This window comes from Mustelus asterias, chromosome 29, assembly GCF_964213995.1.
Source record: "Mustelus asterias chromosome 29, sMusAst1.hap1.1, whole genome shotgun sequence".
NCBI classification, from domain to species: domain Eukaryota; kingdom Metazoa; phylum Chordata; class Chondrichthyes; order Carcharhiniformes; family Triakidae; genus Mustelus; species Mustelus asterias.
This window is the reverse complement of record NC_135829.1, coordinates 5,190,455-5,217,867: the sequence shown is the minus strand read 5'-3', so window position 1 is coordinate 5,217,867 and position 27,413 is coordinate 5,190,455. Positions and strand designations below refer to the sequence as shown.

Below are 27,413 nucleotides of genomic sequence, written 5' to 3'. Positions count from 1 at the left end.
AGCTAGTCCCCCTGACACTAAGGGGCAATTTGGCATGGCCAATCCATCTAACCCGCACATCTTTGGACTGGTTTAGAATCTTTGGTTCTAAAGGTCGCCGCTTTACTCTGAGGCTGTGCCCTTGGATCTCAGTCTCTTCTGCTAATGGAAACACCTTCTCCATGTCCACTCTATCCAGGCCTTTCAATATTCTGTAAGTTCCAATGAGATCGTCTCTCATCTTTCTAAACCCCATTGAGTACACACCCAGAGTCCTCAGACACTCCTCATATATCAAACTTTTAATCCCGGGATCATTTGATTTGATTTATTATTGTCACACGTATTAACATACAGTGAAAAGTATTATTTCTTGCGCGCTATACAGACAAAACATACCGTTCATAGAGAAGGAAAGGAGAGAGTGCAGAATGTAGTATTACATCATAGCTAGAGTGTAGAGAAAGATCAACTTAGTGTGAGGTGGGTCCATTCAAAGGTCTGACAGCAGCAGGGAAGAAGCTGTTCTTGAGTCGGTTGGTGCGTGACCTCAGACTTTTGTATCTTTTTCCTGACGGAAGAAGGTGGAAGAGAGAATGTCCGGGGTGCGTGAGGTCCTTAATTATGCTGGCTGCTTTGCCGAGGCAGCGGGAAGTGTAGACAGAGTCAATGGATGGGAGGCTGGTTTGCGTGACGGATTGGGCTACATTCACGACCTTTTGTAGTTCCTTGCGGTCTTGGGCAGAGCAGGAGCCCCATACCAAGCTGTGATACAACCAGAAAGAATGCTTTCTATGGTGCATCTGTATGGAGCTGGAGGAAAGAGAAACTTCAGCCACCATTCGAGATCGAAAGCATTCGAACTATTGTTGGTGAAACATTAGGGGGAAATATTAGTGGCTGTCTCCCACCAGCCCTCTAACATTACACTTTGTAGTAAATGCAATTTCCACATGTATAAATGTTTGCTTCCCTTGTTGCTAGGGAACCAAACATGACATTTTATTGCCTTATCTTCCAGAGGGCCAGAGAGTGGAAGTCGGACACAGCTCCCTCTGGCTGCTGGCTACTGCATTGTTTGAAATCTCTTAAGTGAGCTGTTCTGGCTTAAACAATACAGAAAACTGGAGCACTAAAATCGGGACAAACCTCGAGAGGTAGGACAACAGGGCTGTAGGTACGTTCGATCGGACTAAAGGCACGTTTACTGAGATCGGGACAATTCTATTCACGTAAAGAATGGTCGACAACTGGAATGACTTCTGATGAATCAGTAAAGACTGAGTCACAGGATATGGTATTTTATGAGAGTAGGAATTCTGCGGCATTTAATGGACAATGGACCATTATCAAGCATATTCCATCATGGGTGAATGAGGGAAACTGCGTTATTTCTCCTTTGCTTTATGGAATTCTTGACAGTATTTTGGACGTTAAGTTCCACAAGTTTTCTGTGAGAACTATACAAAGCGTAGTGGAGGACATGCCCCTGTCTATCTCAACAGTGATAAAGTGGAAATGGAACTTCAAGTTTCTAGGTGTCCAGGACACCAACAACCTGTCCTGGGTGGCACGGTGGCACAGTGCTTAGCACTGCTGCCTCACAGCACCAGGGACCCGGGTTCGATTCCTGGTTTGGGTCACTGTCTGTGCGGAGTTTACACATTCTCCCCGTGTCTGTGTGGGTTTCCTCCGGGTGCTCCGGTTTCCTCCCACAGTCTGAAAGACATGTTGGTTAGGTGCATTAACCCAAACAGGTGCCAGAATGTGGCGACTAGGGAATTTCACAGTAACTTCATTGCAGTGTTAATGTAAACCTTACTTGTGGCTAATAAATTAACTTTAACTTTAACTTTTCCTGGTCCCTCCACGCCACGCTATAGTTAAGAAAGCCCACCAATGCCTCTACTTTCTCAGAGGACTAAGGAAATTTGGCAGGTCAGCTACGATTCTCACCAACTTTTACAGATGCACCATAGAAAGCATCCTTTCCGGATGTATCACAGCTTGGTATGGGCTCCTGCTCTGCCCAAGACCGCAAGAAACTACAAAGGATCATGAATGTAGCCCAATCCATCACGCAAACCAGCCTCCCATCCATTGACTCTGTCTACACTTCCCGCTGCCTCGGCAAAGCAGCCAGCATAATTAACGATGCCATGCACCCCAGACATTCTCTCTTCCACCTTCTTCCATTGGGAAAAAGATACAAAAAGTCTGAGGTCACGTACCAACCGACTCAAGAACAGCTTCTTCCCTGCTGCCATCAGGCTTTTGAATAGACCTACCCTGCATTAAGTTGATCTTTCTCTACACCCTAGCTATGACTGTAACACTACATTCTGCACCCTCTCCTTCCTTCACCCCTGTGTACTCTATGAATGGTATGTGTAGCGTGCAAGAAAGACTTTTCACTGCATTCCAATACATGACAATAATAAATCAAATCAAATGAAAACAATAGACTTAATTATATCACACATCCTTTTACCTACAAGTTATTGTATATGATCTACTGAATCTTTTACCTCATGGCCCGACAAGCAATTTATGACCCAGTGGTTCTATGTATACCAGGCACACTCAGGGACCATGCCTGAATGGCCAAGCATCACACCCTGACGTAGACAGCAGATATTGGCAGAGGTATTCAACTACAGGTGGCATCACAGATGCGCTGAATCCTGTGCCAACCATGCACTCTGCAACAAGGCCAATCGACTAATCACTTGGAATGGGAAGTTGGGTGGGGAGGAGGTTCTTCCCTTCATTGTCTCAGGATTTGGAGTTCAAATTTAGCACTTGCCGCTTCCAGCCACCGCCCTCCCCCCCACTCCTCGCCAACTGTGAGAAGAACAGTCCATTTAGCCCCACTCTCCTCACTCAATCCCCACTGCTCCGCAAATGTGTCTGTTGCAAGATTTTTAAATTAATTTACGGGAGGTGGGTGTCGCTGTCTAGGCCAGTATTTATTACCCTCCCTCGTTGCCCCTTGAGAAGGTGGTGGTGAGCTGCCTTCTTGAACCGCTGCAGTCCCATGAGGTGTAGGTACACCCACGGTGCTGTGAGGGAGGGAATCCCAGGATTTTGACCCAGCGACAGGGAAGAAACGGTGATATATTTCTAAGCCAGGATGCTGAGTGACTTGGAGGGGAACTTGCAGGTTGGTGATGTATGGGTGGCACGGTGGCACAGTGGTTACCACTGCTGCCTCACAGCACCAGAGACCCGGGTTCGATTCCCAGCTTGGATCACTGTCTATGTGGAGTTTGCACATTCTCCCCGTGTCTGCGTGGGTTTCCTCCGGATGCTCCGGTTTCCTCCCACACTCCAAAGATGTGCAGATTAGGTTGATTGGCCATGCTAAATTGACCCTAGTGTCAGGGGGATTGGCATGGGGGTGCCAATCAAGCGGGGCTGCTTTGCCCTGGATGGTGTTGAGCTTCTTGAGTGTCTTTAGAATCACAGAATCCCTACAGTGCAGAAGGAGACCATTCGGCCCATCGAATTTGCACCGACCACAATCCCACCCAGGCCCTATCCCCATAACCCCACACATTTACCCTGCCAATCCCCCTGACACTAGGGTCAATTTAGCATGGCCATTGCACCTCACCTGCACATCTTTGGACTGTGGGAGGAAACCGGAGCACCCGGAGGAAACCCGCACAGACACGGGGAGAACGTGCAAACTCCACACAGACAGTGACCCGAGGCCGGAACTGAAGCTGGGTCCCTGGCTCTGCACCACCATGCCGCACCCATCCAGGCAAGTGGGGAGTATTCCATCACACTCCTGACTTGTGCCTTGTAGATGGTGGACAGGGCTTTGGGGAGTCAGGAGGTGAGTTACTCACCGCAGGATTCCCAGCCTCTGACCTGCTCTTGTAGCCACTGTGTTTATATGGCTGGATCCAGCTCAGTTTCTGGTCAGTGGTTAAACCCCCCCTCAAGGATGTTTTTTCCAAATCTCCAATTCCCTTGATTTGCTTCTCCTGCCTTTTCAGACAGAACCTTACAGCTCGCAACTCACTCCGTAAATAAAAATCTCCTTATCTGCCCTCTCATTTTTGTAACCAGTTATTTTTAAAACTGGGTCCTCCGGTTCTCGTCCAGGTCGTGTAAACAATCTTTCCCTATCAACTCCATTCATAATTTTGAACATTTTTTTTAGTAATCTCCACTTAACCTTCTCCTGAAAGTGTTTTAAAATGAAGTTATATCATCAAAATACACAACATTTAAGTGCGAACCCTCTCCCCCTCGGGTAACAACTTTAAAAATAACTTTTATTTTTGTAACATTTACTAAGTGCAGAAGGCAAGACTAAAATTAAAGCAAAGTTTTTGGCATGTGAGTAACCAATTTGGGCCTGGGTGTATACCAATCCATCACTATGTCTTATGTTTATGGTGATATCTGTTACAATATCCAGTATCCTAAAACTCACTTCAAAGGTCACTGACTGGTTGTTCTTGAATCCAACAAAACAGAGTTGCTGGATCAGGAACGGCAGTTTGTTAAGTTTGCAGAGGCTTCAGGGCAAGATTTTAAAAACAGAAAAGTATTTTTAAACTAAGCAATTTCCTCCAATTTCTCTCTACCGCTCCAGCAGGCGCTGACATCGGTTGGTTTCAGAGTCCCAAGCGTGGCAACAGCCCCAGCCCTCTGTGAGGGAGCCATAGCCAGCAGCGGGCTATTTGACTGTGGAGGGAATCGCAGCCGAGGCTTGTGCCGGAATTTTACCGCCTCGCCCGCCCGCCCCGAGGCTCGTAAGATTCCGCCTGAGGCCAGCGGAGAAAGCCGTTCCGGGCAGGCGTGCCGGTACAATTCCGGCATTTGTCTTTATGTCCATGCGTGGGATGTGGGCGTCGCTGGGTAGGCCAGCACTTATTGGCCCAGCCCTAACTGCCCTTGTTCAGGGGGCATTTAAGAGTCAACCACATTGCTGTGGGTCTGGAGTCACATGTAGGCCAGACCGGGTAAAGACAGCAGATTTCCTTCCCTAAAGGAATATCCACACGCAATCAGACAATCTTGGCCACGGCTGCTGCTGTAAGTCTCAGCCAGGATCAAAATAAATGGCGGAGCAGACTCGAAGGGCCGAATGGCCTACCCCTGCTTCTAGCTTCTATTTTTCTAAGACAAAGTTTAAGCTTATTTATTAGTCACAAGTAGACTTACACTGCAATGAAGTTGCTGTGAAAATCCCCAAGTCGCCACACTCCGTGCCTGTTCGGGTACACTGAGGGAGAATTTAGCACGGCCAATGCATCCTAACAAGCACATCTTTCGGAGGAAACCGGAGCACCCGGAGGAAACCCACGCAGACACGGGGAGAACGTTCAGACTCCGCACAGACAGTGACCCAAGCCGGGAATCAAACCCGGGTCCCTGGCGCTGTGAGGCAGCAGTGCTAACCACTGTGCTACCATATTTCTAAGACTCTCTGACAGAGCATCCCACCCCCTGCCCTATCCCCGTAACCCCGTGCATTAACCCTCCTAACCTACACATCCTTGGACACTAATGAGCAACTTAGCATGGCCAATCCACCTAACCAGCATGTCTTTCGGACTGTGGGGGGAAACCGGAGCACCCGGAGGAAACCCGCGCAGACATGGGGAGAACGTGCAGACTCCGCACAGACAGTGACCCAAGCCGGGAATCGAACCCGGGTCCCTGACACTGTGAGGCAGCAGTGCTAACCACTGTGCCACCATGCTGTCCTCATACCTTCAATGACTTATGCACATATACACCCAGGTCCTGGGTTTCCTCCGGGTGCTCCGGTTTCCTCCCACATTCTGAAAGACATGCTGGTTAGGGTGCATTGACCCAAACAGGTGCCGGAGTGTGGCGACTAGGGGAATTTCACAGTAACTTCATTGCAGTGTTAATGTAAGCCTTACTTGTGACTAATAAATAAACTTTAATTTTTAACCCTTTAGAGTTGCACCTCTTATTTCATATGGTGAAGTGCTTTGGGAAATCTTGAGGTCGTAAAAGGCCGTGTATAAATTCAGGCATTTCTTCTACATTCTAAAGCTTATCGGCAGAGCTCCTTAACACTCAAGTTATGTCTTCACTGCGACTTGGGCTTCACAGTCCTTTCGGAATGTTATTATTGGAGATTCGAATGGACTCATAGAACATAGAACAGTACAGCACAGAACAGGCCCTTCGGCCCACGATGTTGTGCCGAGCTATATCTGAAACCAAGATCAAGCTATCCCACTCCCTATCATCCTGGTGTGCTCCATGTGCCTATCCAATAACCGCTTAAATGTTCCTAAAGTGTCTGACTCCACTGTCACTGCAGGCAGTCCATTCCACACCCCAACCACTCTCTGCGTAAAGAACCTACCTCTGATATCCTTCCTGTATCTCCCACCACGAACCCTATAGTTATGCCCCCTTGTAATAGCTCCATCCACCCGAGGAAATAGTCTTTGAACGTTCACTCTATCTATCCCCTTCATCATTTTATAAACCTCTATTAAGTCTCCCCTCAGCCTCCTCCGCTCCAGAGAGAACAGCCCTAGCTCCCGCAACCTTTCCTCATAAGACCTACCCTACTCAAAAAAAATATCGGCACAAAGACACATCAGGAAAAGGAATTTCCAAATCTCAGTGCTTACCTTCCCAAGGACAAGTTAATTTTGATGTTTACTCGTCCAAACTTTTCCTGTGGTGCCTCCTTGGCCTGGCGAAGCTCTTCGGCAACTTTCTCCGACTTGAGCAGATTTTGTTCAGCCTCTTTCAGCATGAGAAGAGTTAAGGGAAAGCGGTCCGTGTGTGCGGGCACATCATTGTTCAAGAACATAAGAAACAGGAGAAAGAGTAGGCCCACACAACCCCTCGGCCCTGCCCCGCCACTCAGTAAGACTATGGCCAGTTTTGGGCCCCATATCTAAGGAAGGATGTGCTGGCCTTGGAAAGGGTCCAGAGGAGCTTCACAAGAATGATCCCTGGAATGAAGAGCTTGTCGTATGAGGAACGGTTGAGAACTCTGGGTCTGTACTCGTTGGAGTTTAGAAGGATGAGGGGGAGATCTTATTGAAACTTACAGGATACTGTGAGGCTTGGATAGAGTGGACGTGGAGAGGATGTTTCCACTAGTAGGAAAAACTAGAACCAGAGGGCACAATCTCAGGCTAAAGGGACGATCCTTTAAAACAGAGATGTGGAGGAATTTCTTCAGCCAGAGAGTGGTGAATGTGTGGAACTCTTTGCCGCAGAAGGCTGTGGAGGCCAGGTCATTGAGTGTCTTTAAGACAGAGATAGATAGGTTCTTGATTAATAAGGGGATCAGGGGTTATGGGGAAAAGGCAGGAGAATGGGGATGAGAAAAATATCAGCCATGATTGAATGGCGGGGCAGACTCGATGGGCCGAGTGGCCTAATTCTGCTCCTATGTCTTACGGCCGGCCATTTCAGTCAACGCCATTTTCTTGGCCTACCTCTCCAGAACCAAACTTGGACAAATCCACACTTCTGCAGTAACAGTCCAGAGAGTAGGTGAGCCTGACATGAGTTCAGAATCCAGTCAATAGCATCGTCAGAGGTCAGGTTAATCAGGTGAGGCCTTAAGGGCTGTGCCAATGGTTAGTGTTACTAATGTGACCAGGGTTAGGATTTGAGGCTCGGCCCATTCAGTTGGACATCTGCCTGATGAGGGGGGTCACCATTACTTGCAGGGGTAGAATCCATAGAATCCCCACTGTGCAGAAGGAGGCCATTCGGCCCATCGGGTCTGAACCAACCACAATCCCACCCAGGCCCTATTCTCACAAGCCCACATATTTACCCTGCTAATCCCTCTGACACGATGGACAATTTAGCAAGACCAATCAACCTAACCCGCACATCTTTGGACTGTGGGAGGAAACCCACGCAGACACGGGGAGAACGTGCAAACTCCACACAGACAGTGACCCAAGCCGGGAATCGAACCCGGGTCCCTGGCGCTGTGAGGCAGCAGTGCTAACCCACTGTGCCACCGTGGCGCCCACAAAATTTGGGTCTTTTAACAAAAATGAAATTAATGTCCCTTTTCCAGTGTGGCAAACAAAATTACGGGCATGTGGGGTGGAATGGCAGTTAATACTCACAGCACCAGGGACCTGGGTTCGATTCCCGGCTTGGGTCACTGTCTGTCTGTGCGGAGTCTGCACGTTCTCCCCATGTCTGCGTGGGTTTCCTCCCACAGTCCGAAAGACGTGCTGGTTAGGGTGCATTGGCCGTGCTAAATTCTCCCTCAGTGTACCCGAACAGGAGTGTGGCGACGAGGGGATTTTCACAGTAACTTCATTGCAGTGTTAATGTAAGCCTACTCGTGACACTAATAAATAAACAAAACCAAATGTGGTCTCACCAATTCCCTGCCTAACTGAAGCATAACCTCACTACTTTACATCCAATTCCCCTCACAATAAACAATAACATCCTATTAACTTTCCTAATTACTTGCTGTATCTGCACACCAGCCTTTCGTGATTCACGCACTCGGACACCCAGATCCCTCTGCAGCTCTGCAATCTCTCACCATTTAGACAATATGCTTCTTCTTTATTCTTCCTGCCAAAACAGACAATTTCAAGCTTTCCCACATCGTGCCCCATGGCCCTGATTTTACCGGCTCGGCTGCCCGCTCATGCCCGGGGCCAACAGGGGAAATGCCGTCCTGCGAGCCTCGCCCGCCCCCGATTTCGGGATGGCCGTGCCGGTAAAACCAGGGCCCACGGGTGGGATTTAATGGCCTCACTCATCCCCAAATCCCACCCGAGGTCGACGGAACTCTCCATGGTCCGTCCCTCGCCCGCTCCGATTCCCGTGATGGGTGGGACGGTAAAACTCCGGTCCATTTTCCCAGGTCTTTGCACACGTGTCTCCCAATAGGTCCTGGGTTCTAGTCCCACTGCAGAGACCAGAGCGCTAAATCTGGACTCGTAATCGCTGGAGCCCGGGCGGCATTTGAACAAAGAACAAAGAAAATTACAGCACAGGAACAGGCCCTTCGGCCCTCCAAGCCTGCACCGACCATGCTGCCCGACTGAACTAAACCCTTCCGGGGATCGTATCCCTCTATTCCCATCCTATTCATGTATTTGTCAAGACGCCTCTTAAAACTCACTATCGTATCCGCTTCCACTACCTCCCCCGGCAACGAGTTCCAGGCACCCACCACTCTCTGTGTAAAAAACCTGCCTCGTACATCTCCTTTAAACCTTGCCCCTCGCACCTTAAACCTGTGTCCCCTAGTAATTGACTCTTCCACCTTGGGGAAAAGCTTCTGACTATCCACTCTGTCCACGCCTCTCATAATCTTAGAATCATAGAATCCCTACAGTGCAGAAAGAGGCCATTCGGCCCATCGAGTCTGCACCGACCACAATCCCACCCAGGCCCTATCCCCATATTCCCACATATTCACCCACTAATCCCTCTAACCTATGCATCCCGTGCAATTTAGCATGGCCAATCAACCTAGCCCGCACATCTTTGGACTGTGGGAGGAAACCGGAGCACCCGGAGGAAACCCACGCAGACACAGGGAGAATGTGTAAACTCCACACAGGCAGTGACCCGAGCCGGGATTCGAACCCAGGTCCCTGCAGCTGTGAAGCAACCGTGCTACCATGCCGACTTCTATCAGGTCGCCCCTCAACCTCCGCCGCTCCAGTGAGAACAAACCAAGTTTCTCCAACCTCTCCTCATAGCTAATGCCCTCCATACCAGGCAACATCCTGGTAAATCTTTTCTGTACCCTCGCCAAAGCCTCCACATCCTTCTGGTAGTGTGGCGACCAGAATTGAACACTATATTCCAAGTGCGGCCTAACTAAGGTTCTATAAATTTCTATTTGTTTTGATGGAACTGTGAAGCAGTCAGCACTGGGAAAAAGGTGGAGGCGTCAGTTCCAAATATAGAACCCTCAAGTCATAACGTGGCACTGGCTGGGTTTTTGCAGACTGAAGCTTTGTCTCTCAAATGCTGGTCGGTAAGGTACAATCAGCGCTGGAAAAGGATATTGCTGAAGTCCCGTCAGTGCTTTTCCCAGCGTGAAGAACATATTTATCAAACATCCGAGGATATCTTTCCTCTCCTCCTCGGAAACGGGATGCTGAGTATTGGCGTACATGATCTCTTTGGCCTTTTCGCAGTGTTGTTTCGCTTGCAGGGCCTGTCCTGTGGGAGCAGGATGGCACGTGAGAGAACTGTTGTGCAACTTTTGCACACTGCCGCAGCTTGTTAACTTTTACTGCTTTCTGGATGATCCATAACAATTAAAAAGACCGTTAGCGTTCACCATTTTCCACTCAGCAACCCCCCGGTTCCCAATTTTCTCCCTTCCGGAATATGTCAGCAGCCATCCAATAGCTTTCGCATATTTTCATTCTCCGTGTGTGCATGTCTGTCTGTGTGCATGTCTGTGTGTACAGCCGTGTCTGTGTGTACAGGCATGTCTGTGTGTACAGGCGTGTCTGTGTGTACAGCCGTGTCTGTGTGTACAGCCGTGTCTGTGTGTACAGCCATGTCTGTGTGTACAGGCGTGTCTGTGTGTACAGCCGTGTCTGTGTGTACAGGCATGTCTGTGTGTACAGGCGTGTCTGTGTGTACAGCCGTGTCTGTGTGTACAGCCATGTCTGTGTGTACAGCCATGTCTGTGTGTACAGGCGTGTCTGTGTGTACAGGCGTGTCTGTGTGTACAGCCATGTCTGTGTGTACAGCCATGTCTGTGTGTACAGGCGTGTCTGTGTGTACAGGAGTGTCTGTGTGTACAGCCGTGTCTGTGTGTACAGGAGTGTCTGTGTGTACAGCCGTGTCTGTGTGTACAGCCGTGTCTGTGTGTACAGCTGTGTCTGTGTGTACAGGGGTGTCTGTGTACAGGGGTGTCTGTGTGTACAGGCATGTCTGTGTGTACAGGCATGTCTGTGTGTACAGGCATGTCTGTGTGTACAGCCATGTCTGTGTGTACAGCCGTGTCTGTGTGTACAGGCATGTCTGTGTGTACAGGCATGTCTGTGTGTACAGGCATGTCTGTGTGTACAGCTGTGTCTGTGTGTACAGGGGTGTCTGTGTGTACAGGGGTGTCTGTGTGTACAGCCGTGTCTGTGTGTACAGGCATGTCTGTGTGTACAGCCATGTCTGTGTGTACAGCCGTGTCTGTGTGTACAGGCATGTCTGTGTGTACAGGCATGTCTGTGTGTACAGCCGTGTCTGTGTGTACAGGGGTGTCTGTGTGTACAGGCGTGTCTGTGTGTACAGGGGTGTCTGTGTGTACAGCCATGTCTGTGTGTACAGGCGTGTCTGTGTGTACAGGCGTGTCTGTGTGTACAGGGGTGTCTGTGTGTACAGGCATGTCTGTGTGTACAGGGGTGTCTGTGTGTACAGCCATGTCTGTGTGTACAGGCGTGTCTGTGTGTACAGGCGTGTCTGTGTGTACAGGGGTGTCTGTGTGTACAGGCATGTCTGTGTGTACAGGCGTGTCTGTGTGTACAGGCGTGTCTGTGTGTACAGCCGTGTCTGTGTGTACAGGCGTGTCTGTGTGTACAGGAGTGTGTGTGTGTACAGGGGTGTCTGTGTGTACAGGCATGTCTGTGTGTACAGGCGTGTCTGTGTGTACAGGCGTGTCTGTGTGTACAGCCGTGTCTGTGTGTACAGCCGTGTCTGTGTGTACAGCCATGTCTGTGTGTACAGGCGTATCTGTGTGTACAGGCGTGTCTGTGTGTACAGGAGTGTCTGTGTGTACAGGCGTGTCTGTGTGTACAGGAGTGTCTGTGTGTACAGGCGTGTCTGTGTGTACAGGCGTATCTGTGTGTACAGGCGTGTCTGTGTGTACAGGAGTGTCTGTGTGTACAGGCGTGTCTGTGTGTACAGGAGTGTCTGTGTGTACAGGCGTATCTGTGTGTACAGGCGTATCTGTGTGTACAGGCGTGTCTGTGTGTACAGGAGTGTCTGTGTGTACAGGCGTGTCTGTGTGTACAGGCGTGTCTGTCTGCCTCTCCTAGCTCCAGATTCTCCCACAAGGGGAAACAACGTCTCCAAATCCACCCTGTCCAAGACCCCTCAGGATCTTATACGTCTCCATGTCTGCACATGTTTGTGATTGGGTGAGTGTGTTTGCATCTGCGTGCGTGTGTGTGCAGTGTGAGTGTGTGTGTGCAGTGTGAGTGTGTGTGTGCAGTGTGAGTGTGTGTGTGCAGTGTGAGTGTGTGTGTGCAGTGTGAGTGTGTGTGTGCAGTGTGAGTGTGTGTGTGCATGTCTGCGTGTGTGCGCACGCAGTGTGAGTGCGCACAGTGTCAGTGAGTGTGCGCATGCGCAGTATATGTGTATGTATGTGTGCGCAGTGTGTACGCATGCCTGCGTGCGTAGTGTGTGTGTGAGCAGTGAGTATGAGTGTGTGCAGTGTGAGTGTGCGTGTGTGTGTACACGCGCAGTTTGAGTGCGCAATGTGAGTGTGGCGTGTGTGTGTGTGTGGTGAGACAGTGAATGCCTGACAGGCTCTGAGTGTGAATGTGTGCATGTGTGTGTGTGTGTGTGTGTGTGGTGAGACAGTGAGTGCCTAGCAGGCTATTCAACTCTGCTGAGCATCACAACAGACCACACTCACATTCTCTGGGGAAAGCATGAGGTTGCTTTAGTTGATCCCTTCAGCTGACCTAGCCTGAAACCGCCTGAGGCCCAGCTAGCAATGCACAGGCCTGGAACTGAACTGGGGACCTTGTCTCCTGTTCAATTACAAACCAAGCTAAGAATGGTTCTTAAAATCATGAGCGTGATTGAGACTGATGGCTTAAAGCAGGATGAGCAACGTGCAATGTGGACTTGTGAACACAAATGGGGCGGAGTGCCCCAGCTGTATTTATTTTTCAAGTATTTTTTTCAAAAAGTTTATTTTTCAATCCAATGCAAAGGTTTCTGTGGGTGCAGTGGGTTCATCCTTCACTCTCCCACCCACTGCTTCCCCCAAGAACTGTTCTCTGTGTGGCAGGTCCCCAACGCGGAGCGCTCCAATAGATAAACAGCTGCCAGTCTGCGCTGGATAAAGTCCAGCGAGATGCCAGCAGCAGTTTGGCTGGCTCTGCTTCGCCCCCTGCTGTCTGTCAGAAAACTGACACTGAAAACTGAAGGGGCAGCGCTCCGAAAGCTTGTGGCTCGTGCTACCAAATAAACCTGTTGGACTTTAACCTGGCGCTGTGAGACTTCTTACTGTCAGAAAACTAGCAGCAGCCCACAACGCACTGCTCCAAAACATTATCACCGTCACGTTTTATAATTAGATGGTGAATTGTTTGTCGTTAAGACGGGAAAGCAATGATTTATTTCAGGAAACTAACAAAAGGCAGGAATGAAGGTATAGGAACATCACGCTTATTAGAAGAGCTTTAATTTTCCAGATGGAACAGTTATCATTGGGCGGGGTGTCATGTTTTGGTATCATTACACAGGTGTCACCTACATGTGAGGTTTAAAAGTCATAGTGGACTATTCAACTGTGGGAGGGTAACATTACTTGCACACGCCCACACACCCACACACACATGTTCAATTCCGGCTTCGGGTGACTGTGTGGAGTCTGCACGCTCTCCCTGTGTCTGCGTGGGTTTCCTCCGGGTGTTCCAGTTTCCTCCCACACTCCAAAGATTAGGTTAGGTGGATTGGCCGTGCTAAATTGTCCCTTAGTGTCCCATGATGTGTAGGTTAGACAGATTGGCCATGCTAAATTGTCCCTTAGTGTCCCATGATGTGTAGGTTAGACAGATTGGCCATGCTAAATTGCTCTTAGTGTCCCAAGATGTGTAGTTAGACAGATTGGCCATGCTAAATTGCCTTTAGTGTCCCAAGATGTATAAGTTAGGGGGATTGGCCATGGTAAATTGCTCTTAATGTCCCAAGATGTATAAGTTAGGGGGATTGGCCATGCTAAGTTGTCCCTTAGTGTCCCAAGATGTGTAGGTTAGACAGATTGGCCATGCTAAATTGTCCTTAGTGTCCCAAGATGTGAAGGTTAGACGGATTGGCCATGCTAAATTGTCCTTAGTGTCCCAAGATGTGAAGGTTAGACGGATTGGCCATGCTAAATTGTCCTTAGTGTCCCAAGATGTGAAGGTTAGACGGATTGGCCATGCTAAATTGTCCTTAGTGTCCCAAGATGTGAAGGTTAGACGGATTGGCCCATGCTAAATTGTCCCTTAGTGTCCCAAGATGTGCAGGTCAGATGGATTAGCCATGGTAAATGTGTGGTGTTATGGGGATAGGGCGGGAGATAGGGCCTGGATAAGATGCTCTGTCAGAGAGTCGATGCAGACTCGATGGGCTGAATGGCCCCCGTCTGCACTGTAGGGATTATATGAGCTGGTAAGGCACACAGTCATTACTGCACTCTCTTTAGTATCGTTTGTACACATTGGTGATAAATTGCCAATAAACACTAACACGTCAGAAGAATTGAAGGCTGCATTACTGGCGAGGGAAAGCAGTGGGACACAAAACATAGGAACGTAGGAATTAGGAGCAGAAGTAGCCTCCCTGGTCTCAAATCCACCTCCCCACCTGCTCCCGATATCCCCTTATCCTTTGTCTTATTAGAAATATATCTACCTCCCTCTTGAACCCATTCAATGATTCAGACTCCACCGCGCGATGGGGCAGCGAGTTCCACAAATTAACCATCCTCTGCGAGAAGTAGTTCTTCCTCATCTCAGTTTTAAATCTACCGCCTCTCGACCTATACCTGTGACCTCCTGTTCCAGATTATTTTATCAATCCCTTTTAAAATTTTATATACCTCGATCAGATCCCCTCTCATCTTTCTAAACTCCAGTGAGTACAAACCCAAACTGTTTAATCTCTCCTCATACGTCAACCCTTTCATCCCCGGAATCAATCTGGTGAACCCCCTCTGAACTGCCTCCAATGCCATCACTTGGTCCTTAAATATGGAGACCAAGACAGGACACAATACTGCAGATGTACTCCAGGGACCCGGGTTAGATTCCCGGCTTGGGTCACTGTCTGTGTGGAGTCTGCATGTTCTCCCCGTGTCTGCATGGGTTTCCTCCGGGTGCTCCGGTTTCCTCCCACAATCCAAAGATGTGCGGGTTAGGTGGATTGGCCATGCTAAATTGCCCCTTAGTGTCAGGGGGATTAGCAGGGTAAATACATGGGGTTGTGGGGATAGGGCCTGGGTGGGATTGTGGTCAGTGCAGACTCGATTGGCCGAATGGGCTCCTTCTGCACTGTAGGGTTCTATGACTATGACTCTATGTGGTCTCACCAACACTCTATACAACTGCAACAACACTTCTCTACTTTTATACTCCAGTCCCTTTGCAATAAATACCACCATCCCATTTGCCTATATTATTACATGCTGTACCTGCATATTGACTTTTTGCGATTTGCATTTATACAGCGCCTTTTACAACTCTTCAGAAGTGCGACTCTTGGGCGTGCTGGGTTGTGAAAGCAAAAAATCTTTCTTTCTAGACAAATGGCTACGGAGTTAAGAACAAAGAACAATACAGCACAGGAACAGGCCCTTCGGCCCTCCAAGCTCGCGCCGCTCCCTGGTCCAAACTAGACCATTCTTTTGTATCCCTCCATTCCCACTCCGTTCACACTATAGGCCTTCGGAGGGGCATAGATAAGGTAGATAGTCAACATCTTTTCCCAAAGATAGGGGAGTCTAAAACTAGAGGGCATAGGTTTAAGGTGAGAGGGGAGAGATACAAAAGGGTCCATAGGGGCAATTGTTTCACACAGAGGGTGGTGAGTGCCTTCCCCTCCGATGGAAAATTTTCAGATTGGAGGCAGGTTGCTAGCAGAGTGCCGCAGGGATCAGTGCTTGGTCCTCTGCTTTTGTGATTTTTATTAATGACTTAGAGGAGGGGGCTGAAGGGTGGATCAGTAAATTTGCTGATGACACCAAGATTGGTGGAGTAGTGGATGAGGTGGAGGGCTGTTGTAGGCTGCAAAGAGACATAGATAGGATGCAAAGCTGGGCTGAAAAATGGCAAATGGAGTTTAACCCTGATAAATGTGAGGTGATTCATTTTGGTAGGACTAATTTAAATGTGGATTACAGGGTCAAAGGTAGGGTTCTGAAGACTGTGGAGGAACAGAGAGATCTTGGGGTCCATATCCACAGATCTCTAAAGGTTGCCACTCAAGTGAATAGAGCTGTGAAGAAGGCCTATAGTGTGTTAGCTTTTATTAACAGGGGGTTGGAGTTTAAGAGCCGTGGGGTTATGCTGCAACTGTACAGGACCTTGGTGAGACCACATTTGGAATATTGTGTGCAGTTTTGGTCACCTCACTATAAGAAGGATGTGGAAGCGCTGGAAAGAGTGCAGAGGAGATTTTCCAGGATGCTGCCTGGTTTGGAGGGTAGGTCTTATGAGGAAAGGTTGAGGGAGCTAGGGCTGTTCTCTCTGGAGCGGAGGAGGCTGAGGGGAGACTTAATAGAGGTTTATAAAATGATGAAGGGGATAGATAGAGTGAACATTCAAAGACTATTTCCTCGGGTGGATGGAGCTATTACAAGGGGGCATAACTATAGGGTTCATGGTGGGAGATATAGGAAGGATATCAGAGGTAAGTTCTTTACGCAGAGAGTGGTTGGGGTGTGGAATGGACTGCCTGCAGTGATAGTGGAGTCAGACACTTTAGGAACATTTAAGCGGTTATTGGATAGGCACATGGAGCGCACCAGGATGATAGGGAGTGGGATAGCTTGATCTTGGTTTCAGATATAGCTCGGCACAACATCGTGGGCCGAAGGGCCTGTTCTGTGCTGTACTGTTCTATGTTCTATGTTCATGTGGCTATCTAGATAAGTCTTAAATGTCCCCAGTGTGTCCGCCTCCACCACCTTGCCTGGCAGTGCATTCCAGACCCCCACCACCCTCTGCGTAAAATACGTTCTTCTGATATCCGTGTTAAACCTCCCCCCCCCTCACCTTGAACCTATGACCCCTCGTGAACGTCACCATCGACCTGGGGAAAAGCTTCCCAGCGTTCACCCTATCTATTCCTTTCATAATTTTATACACCTCTATTAGGTCACCCCTCATCCTCCGTCTTTCCAGTGAGAACAACCCCAGTTTATCCAATCTCTCCTCATAACTAAGCCCTTCCATACCAGGCAACATCCTGGTAAACCTCCTCTGTACTCTCTCTAAAGCCTCCACGTCCTTCCGGTAGTGTGGCGACCAGAACTGGGCGCAGTATTCCAAATGCGACCGAGCCAACGTTCTATACAACCGCAACATCAGACCCCAACTTTTATACTCTATGCCCCGTCCTATAAAGGCAAGCATGCCATATGCCTTCTTCACCACCTTCTCCACCTGTGACATCACCTTCAAGGATCTGTGGACTTGCACACCCAGGCCCCTCTGCGTATCTACACCCTTTATGGTTCTGCCATTTATCGTATAGTTCCCTCCTACGTTAGTTCTACCAAAATGCATCACTTCGCATTTATCTGGATTGAATTCCATCTGCCATTTCTTTGCCCAAATTTCCAGCCTATCTATACCCGAGGATTTTCCGAGATGTCTCTAGCCCTTTGCCTACCTTTGATTTCCAGATAGCCTTCCGCTAGGTTGACATGTGCCCGTGCCATCTTCCAGTGCAGGTCCCCAAAGCTGATCCTGGCCAGCGCCACGCAGCGTATCAGCTCTTGGAGTGCCGGAACACCCTACAGAAAAAGAAGCACCACAAACTCAAGGGACGAACAGGTGGAAAATGCTCAAAATACACTTACCCGATGAAGGGGCAGTGCTCCGAAAGCTCGTGCTACCAAATAAACCTGTTGGTTGAGACTACTTACTGTCCAACGCTGGCAACTCCACGTCAAGATACACAACATTCCCATCAGGATCTGAAATGACCGTTTCAACGTCTCAGTCGGGAGAACATGACTTCCTGTGGAATTCATTACCACAGGAAGTAGTTGATGCCAAAACATTGAATGTATTCAAGAGGCGGCTGGATATAGCACTTGGGGCGAATGGGATCAAGGGTTATGGGGAGAAAACAGGATTAGGCTATTGAGTTGGACGATCAGCCATGATTGTAATGAACGGTGGAGCAGGCTCGAAGGGCCGAATGGCCTCCTCCTGCTCCTATCTTTCTATGTTGCGAGTGCAATCCGCAAGATGGACAATTGGTTTGTTAAAAAATCATCTTGGGTGCAGATTGTGAAAGTATGATGATGATATACATAAAACAAGTGACTAAAGAGTGCAGGAAAGATTTACTAGGATGCTACAGGGACTTGATGATTTGAGTTGTAAGGACAGGCAGGATAGACTGGGAGTTTAAAAGTAAAGTAAAGTTTATTTATCAGTGTCACAAGTAGGCTTACATTAACATTGCAATGAAGTTACTGTGAAATTCCCCTAGTCGCCACACTCCGGCGCCTGTTTGAGTCAATGCACCTAACCAGCACGTCTTTCGCAATGTGGGAGGAAACCAGAGCACCCGGAGGAAACCCACGCAGACACGGGGAGACTGTGCAAACTCCACACAGACAGTGACCCAAGCCGGGAATCGAACACAGGTCCCTGGCGCTGTGAAGCAGCAGTGCTAACCCACTGTGCCACCGAGCCGCCCATATTTTCCCCTGGAGCGTAGGAGGCTGAGGGGTGATCTTATAGAAGTCTATAAAAAAATGAGGGGCATAGATAAGGTAGATAGTCAACATCTTTTCCCAAAGGTAGGGGAGTCTAAAACTAGAGGGCATAGGTTTAAGGTGAGAGGGGAGAGATACAAAAGGGTCCATAGGGGCAATTCTTTCACACAGAGGGTGGTGAGTGTCTGGAACGAGCTGCCAGGGGCAGTAGTAGAGGCGGGTACAATTTTGCCTTTTAAAAAGCATTTAGACAGTTACATGGGTAAGATGGGTATAGAGGGATATGAGCCAAATGAGGGCAATTGGGATTAGCTCAGTGGTAAAAACTGGGCAGCATGGACAGGTTGGGCTGAAGGACCTGTTTCCATGCTGTAAACCTCTATGACCCTATGATTATAATGTAGTTATAGACAATCATTAAAATAAATCTAAAGTATAAAATAATAAAAGGATTGCACAATTCTCAACAATTAAGTACACAAATACTATACGGTGGCACAGTGGTTAGCACTGCTGCCTCACAGCGCCAGGGACCCGGGTTCGATTCCCGGCTTGGGTCACTGTCTGTGTGGAGTCTGCACGTTCTCCCCGTGTCTGCATGGGTTTCCTCCGGGTGCTCCGGTTTCCTCCCACAGTCTGAAAGACGTCCTGGTTAGGGGGTATTGGCCATGCTAAATTCTCCCTCAGTGTACCCGAACAGGCGCCAGAGTGTGGCGACTAGGGGATTTTCACAGTAACTTCATTGCAGTGTTAATGTAAGCCTACTTGTGACACTAATAAATAAATAAACTTAACTAAAATAAACTTAACCTTGTATGTGCAGCCCTTCTGTAGCTGTGGGAACTTCACAGAAACAACTTCACAGCAGATTCCCGGGGAACTTTGCTCTCCTCAATTCACTGGGGAATTCTGCATCACACAGTGATTTTTAACCCTTCCACACACAGTTTTTTCCCCGTGGGCAAACAGTGAGGAAGTCATAGAAACCCTACAGTGCAGAAGGAGGCCATTCGACCCATCGAGTCTGCACCGACCACCATCCCACCCAGGCCCTATTTCCATAACCTCATGAATTTACCCTAGCTAATCCCCCTGACACTAAGGGGCAATTTAGCATGGCCAATCCACCTAACCTACACACCTTTCAGACTGTGGGAGGAAACCGGAGCCCCGGAGGAAACCCATGCAGACATGGGGAGAACGTGCAGACTCTGCATAGACAGTGGCCTAAGGCGCTGTGAGGCAGCAGTGCTAACCACTGTGCCACGTGTTGAAAGATTAGCTGACTAATTCATCGGTCAAACTGTGTCATAAATGCTCTTTCCGTGGTCAACAAGCCCTGGTGTGAGCCTTGAACCCGGAGCTATTGACATCTTCATGAGTGGACACTATTTAACTTTTGTATTGGGATACAGTTTAAAGTATTGTTTCTTGCGTGCTATACAGACAAAGCATACCATTCATAGAGAACATAAGGGAGAAAGGAGAGAGTGCAGAATGTAGTGTTACAGTCATTGCTCGAGTGTAGGGAAAGATCAACTTAATGCAGGTTAAGTCCATTCAAAAGTCTGATGGCAGCAGGGAAGAAGCTGTTCTTGAGTCGATTGGGTGTCCTAAGACGTTTGTATCTTTATCCCGACGGATGAAGGAGGGAGTATGTTTTAAAGTTTATTTATTAGTGTCACAAATAAGGCTTACATCAACACTGCAATGAAGTTACTGTGAAAATCCCCTAGTCGCCACAATCCGGCGCCTGTTCGGATACACTGAGGGAGAATTTAGCACCTAACCAGCACGTCTTTTGGACAGTGGGAGGAAACCGGAGCACCTGGAGGAAACCCACACAGACACGGGGAGAACGTGCAGAACCCAAGCCAGGAATCGAACCCGGGCTCCCTGGTGTTGTGAGGCAGCAGTGCTAACCACTGGGCCACCATGCCACTCACCATCCAGAGCGTGTGTGTTAGGGGTCCTTGATTATGTTGCCTGCTTTGATTACACTGACCTAACCCCTAGCCTCCAAAAAGGTAAGGATTAATTGCAATTGTTACAGTGCAGAAGAGGCCATTTGGCCCATCGTGTCTGTGCCGTCTCTCTAAATGAGCAATTCACCGAGAGCCCTTCCTTTGCCCTCTCGCTGTCACCCTACCTCTCGGCTAGCAGCGTGCATCCTTGCCCTCTGTTCCGCTTGTGCCAGCCTCTCCTCGGGCAATGCCATGATTGCCGCTTCCTTCATGTCGTTTCTGTGTTTCCGCCGGATTCGAGCACTCCCGTTCAGGGTGCTGGGGGTCCCCGCTCCCCCTGAACTCCTGCTGGTGTCGCACAATCCGGACCTGAGGGACGAAAATTAGAATTGCGACGCTACAAGTTTCCACCTTCAAGGCACTGACGCTCGTGTGAAATCGTTTTATGCCCTCGTCATCATTGGTTTGCCTCCCTCAGAGGAAGAAAAAAGCTGGCGTCTGCGTACTGTCACAACTTTAATCAGGCCATTGAGGTGGGCCTGTTAGAATATGAACTCCCTCACTGAGGGCCAATTTGATGGGCCAATCAGGGAGCCTCTTACCCTGTATTTAACCAGGCGTGTCAGTTCCTCTGGGACTCCGAGTGCAGACTGCGAACTGAAAGCACTCTGTATGCTGCTGTCAGACTTGTAAGTGAAGGGATTTTAGTGAAGGGACCTCTGCCTCCAAGAACTTATTACAGTACAAAAAACAGAAAATGCTGGAAAATCTCAAGCATGTCTGACAGCATCTGAGGAGAGAGAGAATAGAGCCACGTTTCGGGTCTGGGTTATCCAGACTCATGGAATCCCGACAGTGCAGAAGGAGGCCATTCGGCCCATCGAGTCTGCACCGACAACAATCCCACCCAGGCCCTATCCCCGTAAACCCAGATATTTACCCTTGCTAATCCCCCGACATCTATCCCACACATCTTTGGACTGTGGCGGAAAACCTAGTAAGAGTTTTAACAACACCAGGTTAAAGTCCAACAGGTTTATTTGGTAGCAAATGGTAGCAGAATTTGGTAGCAGAAAACCTATGCAGACACGGGGGAGGACATGCAAACTCCACACAGACAGTGGCCCAAGCCGGGAATCGAACCCCAGTCCCTGGCGCTGTGAGGCAGCAGTGCTAACCACTGTGCCGCCGTGTCGCCCCAAATAATCGGATTATCTGGCTATGACGTTATAAAGTTAGGTAAACAGTGTGAATACAAAGTCATAGAGGTTTACAGCATGGAAACAGGCCCTTCGGCCCAACTTGTCCATGCCACCCCTTTTTTTAACCACTAAGTTAGTCCCAATTTCCCGCATTTGGCCCATATCCCTCTATACCCATCTTACCCATGTAACTGTCTAAATGCTTTTTTAAAAGATAAAATTGTACCCGCCTCTACTACTACCTCTGGCAGCTTGTTCTAGACACTCACCACCCTCTGTGTGAAAAAATTGCCCCTCTGGACCCTTATGTATCTCTCCCCTCTCACTTTAAACCTATGCCCTCTAGTTTTAGCCTCACCTACTTTGGGGAAAAGATATTGACTATCTAGCTGATCTATGCCCCTCATTATTTTATAGACCTCTATAAAATCACCCCTAAGCCTCCTACACTCCAGGGAAAAAAGTCCCAGTCTATCCAACCTCTCCTTATAACTCAAACCATCAAGTCCCGGTAGCATCCTAGTAAATCTCTTTGCACTCTTTCTAGTGGACTGTGTAGAATTGTACATGAAGTGATCAAGTGCAGAAATTTCTTGAACTCAAGCCAGCAAGGTCAACATTGGCCAAGAACTCATCAAAACCTTACTTACCCTGGCCCATATCCCTCGATACCCACCTTACCCCTGTAACTGTCTAAACGTTTTTTAAAAGACAAAATTGTACCTGCCTCTAAATTAAACTCCATCTGCCCACTGGCCCGATTGATCAAGATCCCGTTGCAATCCGAGATAATCTTCTTCACTGTATACTATGCCACCAATTTTGGTGTAATGTGCAAACTTGCTAACCATGCCTCCTAAATTCTCATCCGAACCATTAATATAATTAAATGACAAATAATAATATAAACAGACGTAAAATGTTAAAGTGGAAACAAACAGTTTTGCAGGAGGAATGTGGCAATCAGCATCTGACCTGAAGCTATTTTGTTAAAACACATTTCTGCAAATTGCAAAAGAAAAGCAAAACATCAAACAAAATGACTGTTAAAGAAGGAAATGAACTTTGACTTTGAAGAGGCAAACAGCTCCAAACAGGATTTTAAAAATATTTTTGGCACAAACTCACTGTGTCTCCTCTTCTGCTGAGAATATTCTTGAAGATGCTTCACTCTCTAAATCCTCCTCCATGGCTGAACTTAACTCTGCCCTGTAAATAAACAGAAAATCACTAGTCCCACACTCCTTAAATTATTTTAAAGGTGCTATTTATGCACAATGCACAAGATTGGCTTCACATTCACTGTCTGGGTGAGCTGAGGACAAGTAGTATTTGCAGAAAAGCACATTAACAGCAGCAACAACAACAACAACAACTCCCAGGCAGGCTTCACTTTGCCCATAGCAACGCACTAGGCCCCAGGTTGCTGTCAATCAGTCAAGGCCCGGCCAATCACAGCAAAGGAGGGCGCTGCTGGTCCACAGAATGGACCAATGGCTGCAGGGAGGGGGCGGGGTCTACCTGCCCCAGGTAAAACCCCCAGTGCAGACTCAGATGGCTCTCAGGGGGGATGTGAAGGAAGAGGTGAATGGGACCCAGGGCTTGTTAATACCTGCAAAATATAGGAAAGGGGGACATTATATTTCAAAAGACTGATATAAAATAGATATATAAACGTTCACAGGCCTAAGTGCTTTGATTTTGATTTATTATTGTCACATGTATTGGGATACAGTGAAAAGCATTGTTTCTTGCGCGCCATACAGATAAAGCATACCGTTCATAGGGGAGAAGGAAAGGAGAGGGTGCAGAATGTAGTGTTACAGTCATTGCTAAAGTTTATTTATTAGTGTCACAAGTAAGGCTTACATTCACACTTCAATGAAGTTACTGTGAAATTCCCCTAGTCGCCACATGTCGGGTCAATGCACTTAACCAGCACACCTTTCGGACTGTGGGAGGAAACCGGAGCACCCGGAAGAAACCCACACGGGGAGAACGTGCAGACTCCGCGCAGACAGTGACCCAAGACGGGGATCGAGACCACGTTCCTGGCCCTGTGAGGCAGCAGTGCTGATCACAGTGCCACCGTGCTGCCCCGATCAGCCATGGTCTTCTTGAATGGCAGAGCAGGCTCCCGAGCCTGAGTGGCTTACTCCTGCTCCTAACTCGTACGCCCCTATGTTCACATGTTTGTGTGTCCATGCCAAATCTTCGTTGGTGAGAAGCACCACATATCTACCAGGACCAATGACCCAATCTTCAAATGTCGTAGCTTCAGATTGACAGTTTTGAAACCCTGCAAACTTTATCCTTTATTATATAAAGCCTATCCTCCAAGACCCTATCTGTTTGATGTCTGTGTGCGTGCGTGTGCGTGTGTGTGCGCGTGTGTGCGCGTGTGCATGTTGGGGTATTTTACAAAGGGATAGATAGTTGTACCTCCAGAGTACATGGAATCATAGAATCCCTACAGTGCAGAAGGAGGCCGTTCGGCCCATCGAGTCTGCACTGACCACAATCCCACCCAGGCCCTATCCCCTTAACCTCACCTATTTACCCCACTAATCCCCCTGACACTAAGAAGCAATTTAGCATGGCCAATCCACCTAACCTGCAGATCTGTTGTGTGTTAGCCAGTTTTTGCAATTTGCTTTTTAAAAAGTTTTGTTTTACAGTTTGTTTTACAGTGGGTTAGCACAGCTGCCTCACAGCGTCAGGGACCCGCGTTCAGTTCCGGCGTCAGGTCACCGTCTGTGTGGAGTCTGCACGTTCTCCCTGTGTCTGCGTGGGTTTCTTCCGGGTGCTCCGGTTTCCTCCAACAGTCCAAAGATGTGCAGGTAGATGGATTAGCCATGGTAAATGAGTGGGGTTACAGGGATAGGGAGAGGGCCTGGGTAAGGTACTCTGTCAGAGAATCAGTGCAGACTCGATGGGCTGAATGGCCTCTTCTGCACTGTAGGGATGCTATGGTTCTATGACATTACCACCATTTTCCCGTATTTGAATTAGTGCCACGGACTCTTTTACATCTGGCGGAGTGGGTAAAAATGTGGCCTCAGGTTAACAGCAAGCACAGAATGTTCTGATCCATCCAAACATATTTTAAAGTCCAATACTTGTCATGTTCCTCTGAAAAACCAGTGTGTTGTGTTGCAATTCACATGCAGTGTCCAGCTATGGCCACGTGGGGGTAGCATTGTTACACAAATGGAGAGTAAGTGAGCGAGGCACGGTTTCTGAGATTTAGGAATATAAAATAAACTTTTATTAGAAGATTAATCTCCACGCAAATGATAATGTCACAAATGGAGTGCATGCTCGAATTGCAATTAAGAGCAACTGAGACTAATTGGGGAGAGGTTCGGGCACAGATTTAAGACCCAGTTTACAATCACATTACAAAGGTTTGTCAAACCTGGCTGTGTTGACGACAGACTGGCTCCAACCTCCCCCTTTGTCAGGACGGATATTCAGAGAATGAACAACAAACGCCACCAGGGTTCACCAGACAGACTTTGCGAGGAACATTCTGGTTGATTGGGTGGCACGGTGGCCCAGTGGTTAGCACTGCTGCCTCACAGCGCCAGCGACCCGGGTTCGATTCCTGGCTTGGGTCACTGTCTGTGCGGAGTCTGCACGTTCTCCCCATGTCTGTGTGGGTTTGCTCTGGGTTCCTCCTAAAGACATGCTGGTTGGGTGCATTGACCATACTAAATTCTCCCTCAGTGTACCCGAACAGGTGCCGGAGTGTGACGACTAGGGGATTTTCACAGTAACTTCATTGCGGTGTTAATGTAAGCCTACTTGTGACACTAGTAACTAAACTTTAACTTTTTGAGGACGAATGTGTAGGACGGACCGACGCAGCGGATGGGACTGGGGGCTGTTGAATGTTGGATGGAATCCAAGCTCTTTGGGACGTATTCAACCAAAGTTGGCCATCCCAGTGGGAGCTGGGGGAGAACCCCTCCACGCTGACATATAAAACACGGGGTTAACTTCGGCTGGAGTCTCGGGCTGGATTTTAACCCTGGAGGTTGGGGAGAAGATGTCAGGAGATTTCAGCTGCTCAGCTGGCCCACCTCGGGAGAACAGGAAGAGGGATTTGGGCGTGCAGTTCCACAGTTCCCTAAAACTGGCAACACAGGTAGCCAAGGTGATTAAGAAGGCACGAGGAATGCTTGCCTTCATCAGCTGGGGCATTGGGTACAGGACTCAGGAAATCATGTTGCAGCTATCTAAAACCTTGGTTAGGGCACATTTGGAGTATCGCGTGCAGTTATGGTCACCACGTTATCAGAAGGACGTGGAAGCTTTGGAAAGAGGGCAAAGAAGGTTCACCAGGACGTTGCCTGGTCTGGAGGGTGTCGGCTATGAGGAGAGGTTGAATAAACTAGGATTGTTTTCACTGGAAAGACGGAGGTTGAGGGGAGACCTGATAGAGGTCTACAAAATTCTGAGAGGCACAGACAGGGTGGATAGTCAGAGGCTTTTTTCCCAGGGTGGAATTGTCAATTGCAAGGGGGCACAGGTTCAAGGTGAGAGGGGGAAAGTTTAAGGGAGATGTGCGGGGGGAGGTTTTTCACACAGAGAGTGGTGGGTGCCTGGAACGTGCTGCCAGAGGAGGTGGTGGAAGCAGGAACATTAGCAACAACTAAGAGGCATCTGGATGGGTCCATGAATAGGGAGGGAATAGAGGGATACGGACCGAGTAAGGGCAGTAGGTTTTGTTTTAGTTTAGTTAGGGCATCATGATCCGCATGGGCTTGGAGGGCCGAAGGGCCTGTTCCTGTGCTGTACTTTTCTTTGTTCAAATGCGGATCCTTTCATAATGGGAGGGGGGCGGGGGGGGGGGGGGGCGGTGGTGCAGGTATTAGCTGGAATCGGGCCCTTGGATCAGTTCGGAAGCAGCCAGTGCCAGGTGTCAAAGCGGGCTGATTATGAGGCCCACCATCACCCCAGGCCCAATCAAATCAACAATACAATGGGCGAGGCGATGGCCTAGTGGTATTATCGCTAGACTATTAATCCAGAAACTCAGCTAATGTTCTGCGGGTTCGAATCCCGCCACGGCAGAATTTGAATTCAATAAAAAATATTTGGAATTAAGAATCTACTGATGAAACCATTGTCGATTGTCGGAAAAACCCATCTGGTTCATTAATGTCCCTTTAGGGAAGGAAATCTGCCGTCCTTACCCGGTCTGGCCTACATGTGACTCCAGAGCCACAGCCAATGTGGTTGACTCTTAACTGCCCTCGGGCAACAAAGGATGGGCAATAAATGCTGGACCAGCCAGCGACGCCCATGTCCCATGAATGAGTGAAGAAAACCAAAAAAAAAAACAGCCCTCTCATCCCTCACCCCCCCCTCATCCATTGCCCCCTAAATAATCCCCATATCCCACACAAATCCCATTGCTCCTTATACCCTCCATGTTTAGCTGTACCTCTCCACTCATAATGGGCCCTCCATGCCCTCCACGCCAACCTATGGCACTTCCATGTCCAATTGTTCAGTGTACACTCTGTACAGAACCCTACAGTAACAGCAGCATGTGGGAAAAGGAATTTAAAACACAGCCATTCATTCATAACTTTGTACTTCCTGTAAGAAAAA

General features: G+C 48.5%; 1 protein-coding gene across 1 annotated transcript in view; it reads right to left on the bottom strand.

The window, feature by feature from the left end:
- The window catches only part of ttc23 (tetratricopeptide repeat domain 23), a 72,345-nt gene extending 49,198 nt beyond the window's left edge, over nt 1–23,147 (bottom strand). Inside the window, exons 1-6 of the mRNA XM_078199998.1 lie at nt 23,089–23,147; nt 22,920–23,000; nt 20,775–20,958; nt 17,566–17,689; nt 10,014–10,170; nt 6,621–6,746 (exon numbers count right to left, since the gene is read on the bottom strand). Coding sequence (XP_078056124.1) covers nt 6,621–6,746; nt 10,014–10,170; nt 17,566–17,689; nt 20,775–20,958; nt 22,920–23,000; nt 23,089–23,090 — 674 coding nt within the window. The 5' untranslated portion in view covers nt 23,091–23,147. The remainder of the gene's footprint in view (nt 1–6,620; nt 6,747–10,013; nt 10,171–17,565; nt 17,690–20,774; nt 20,959–22,919; nt 23,001–23,088) is intronic.
- Between the last annotated feature and the right edge of the window lie 4,266 nt (nt 23,148–27,413).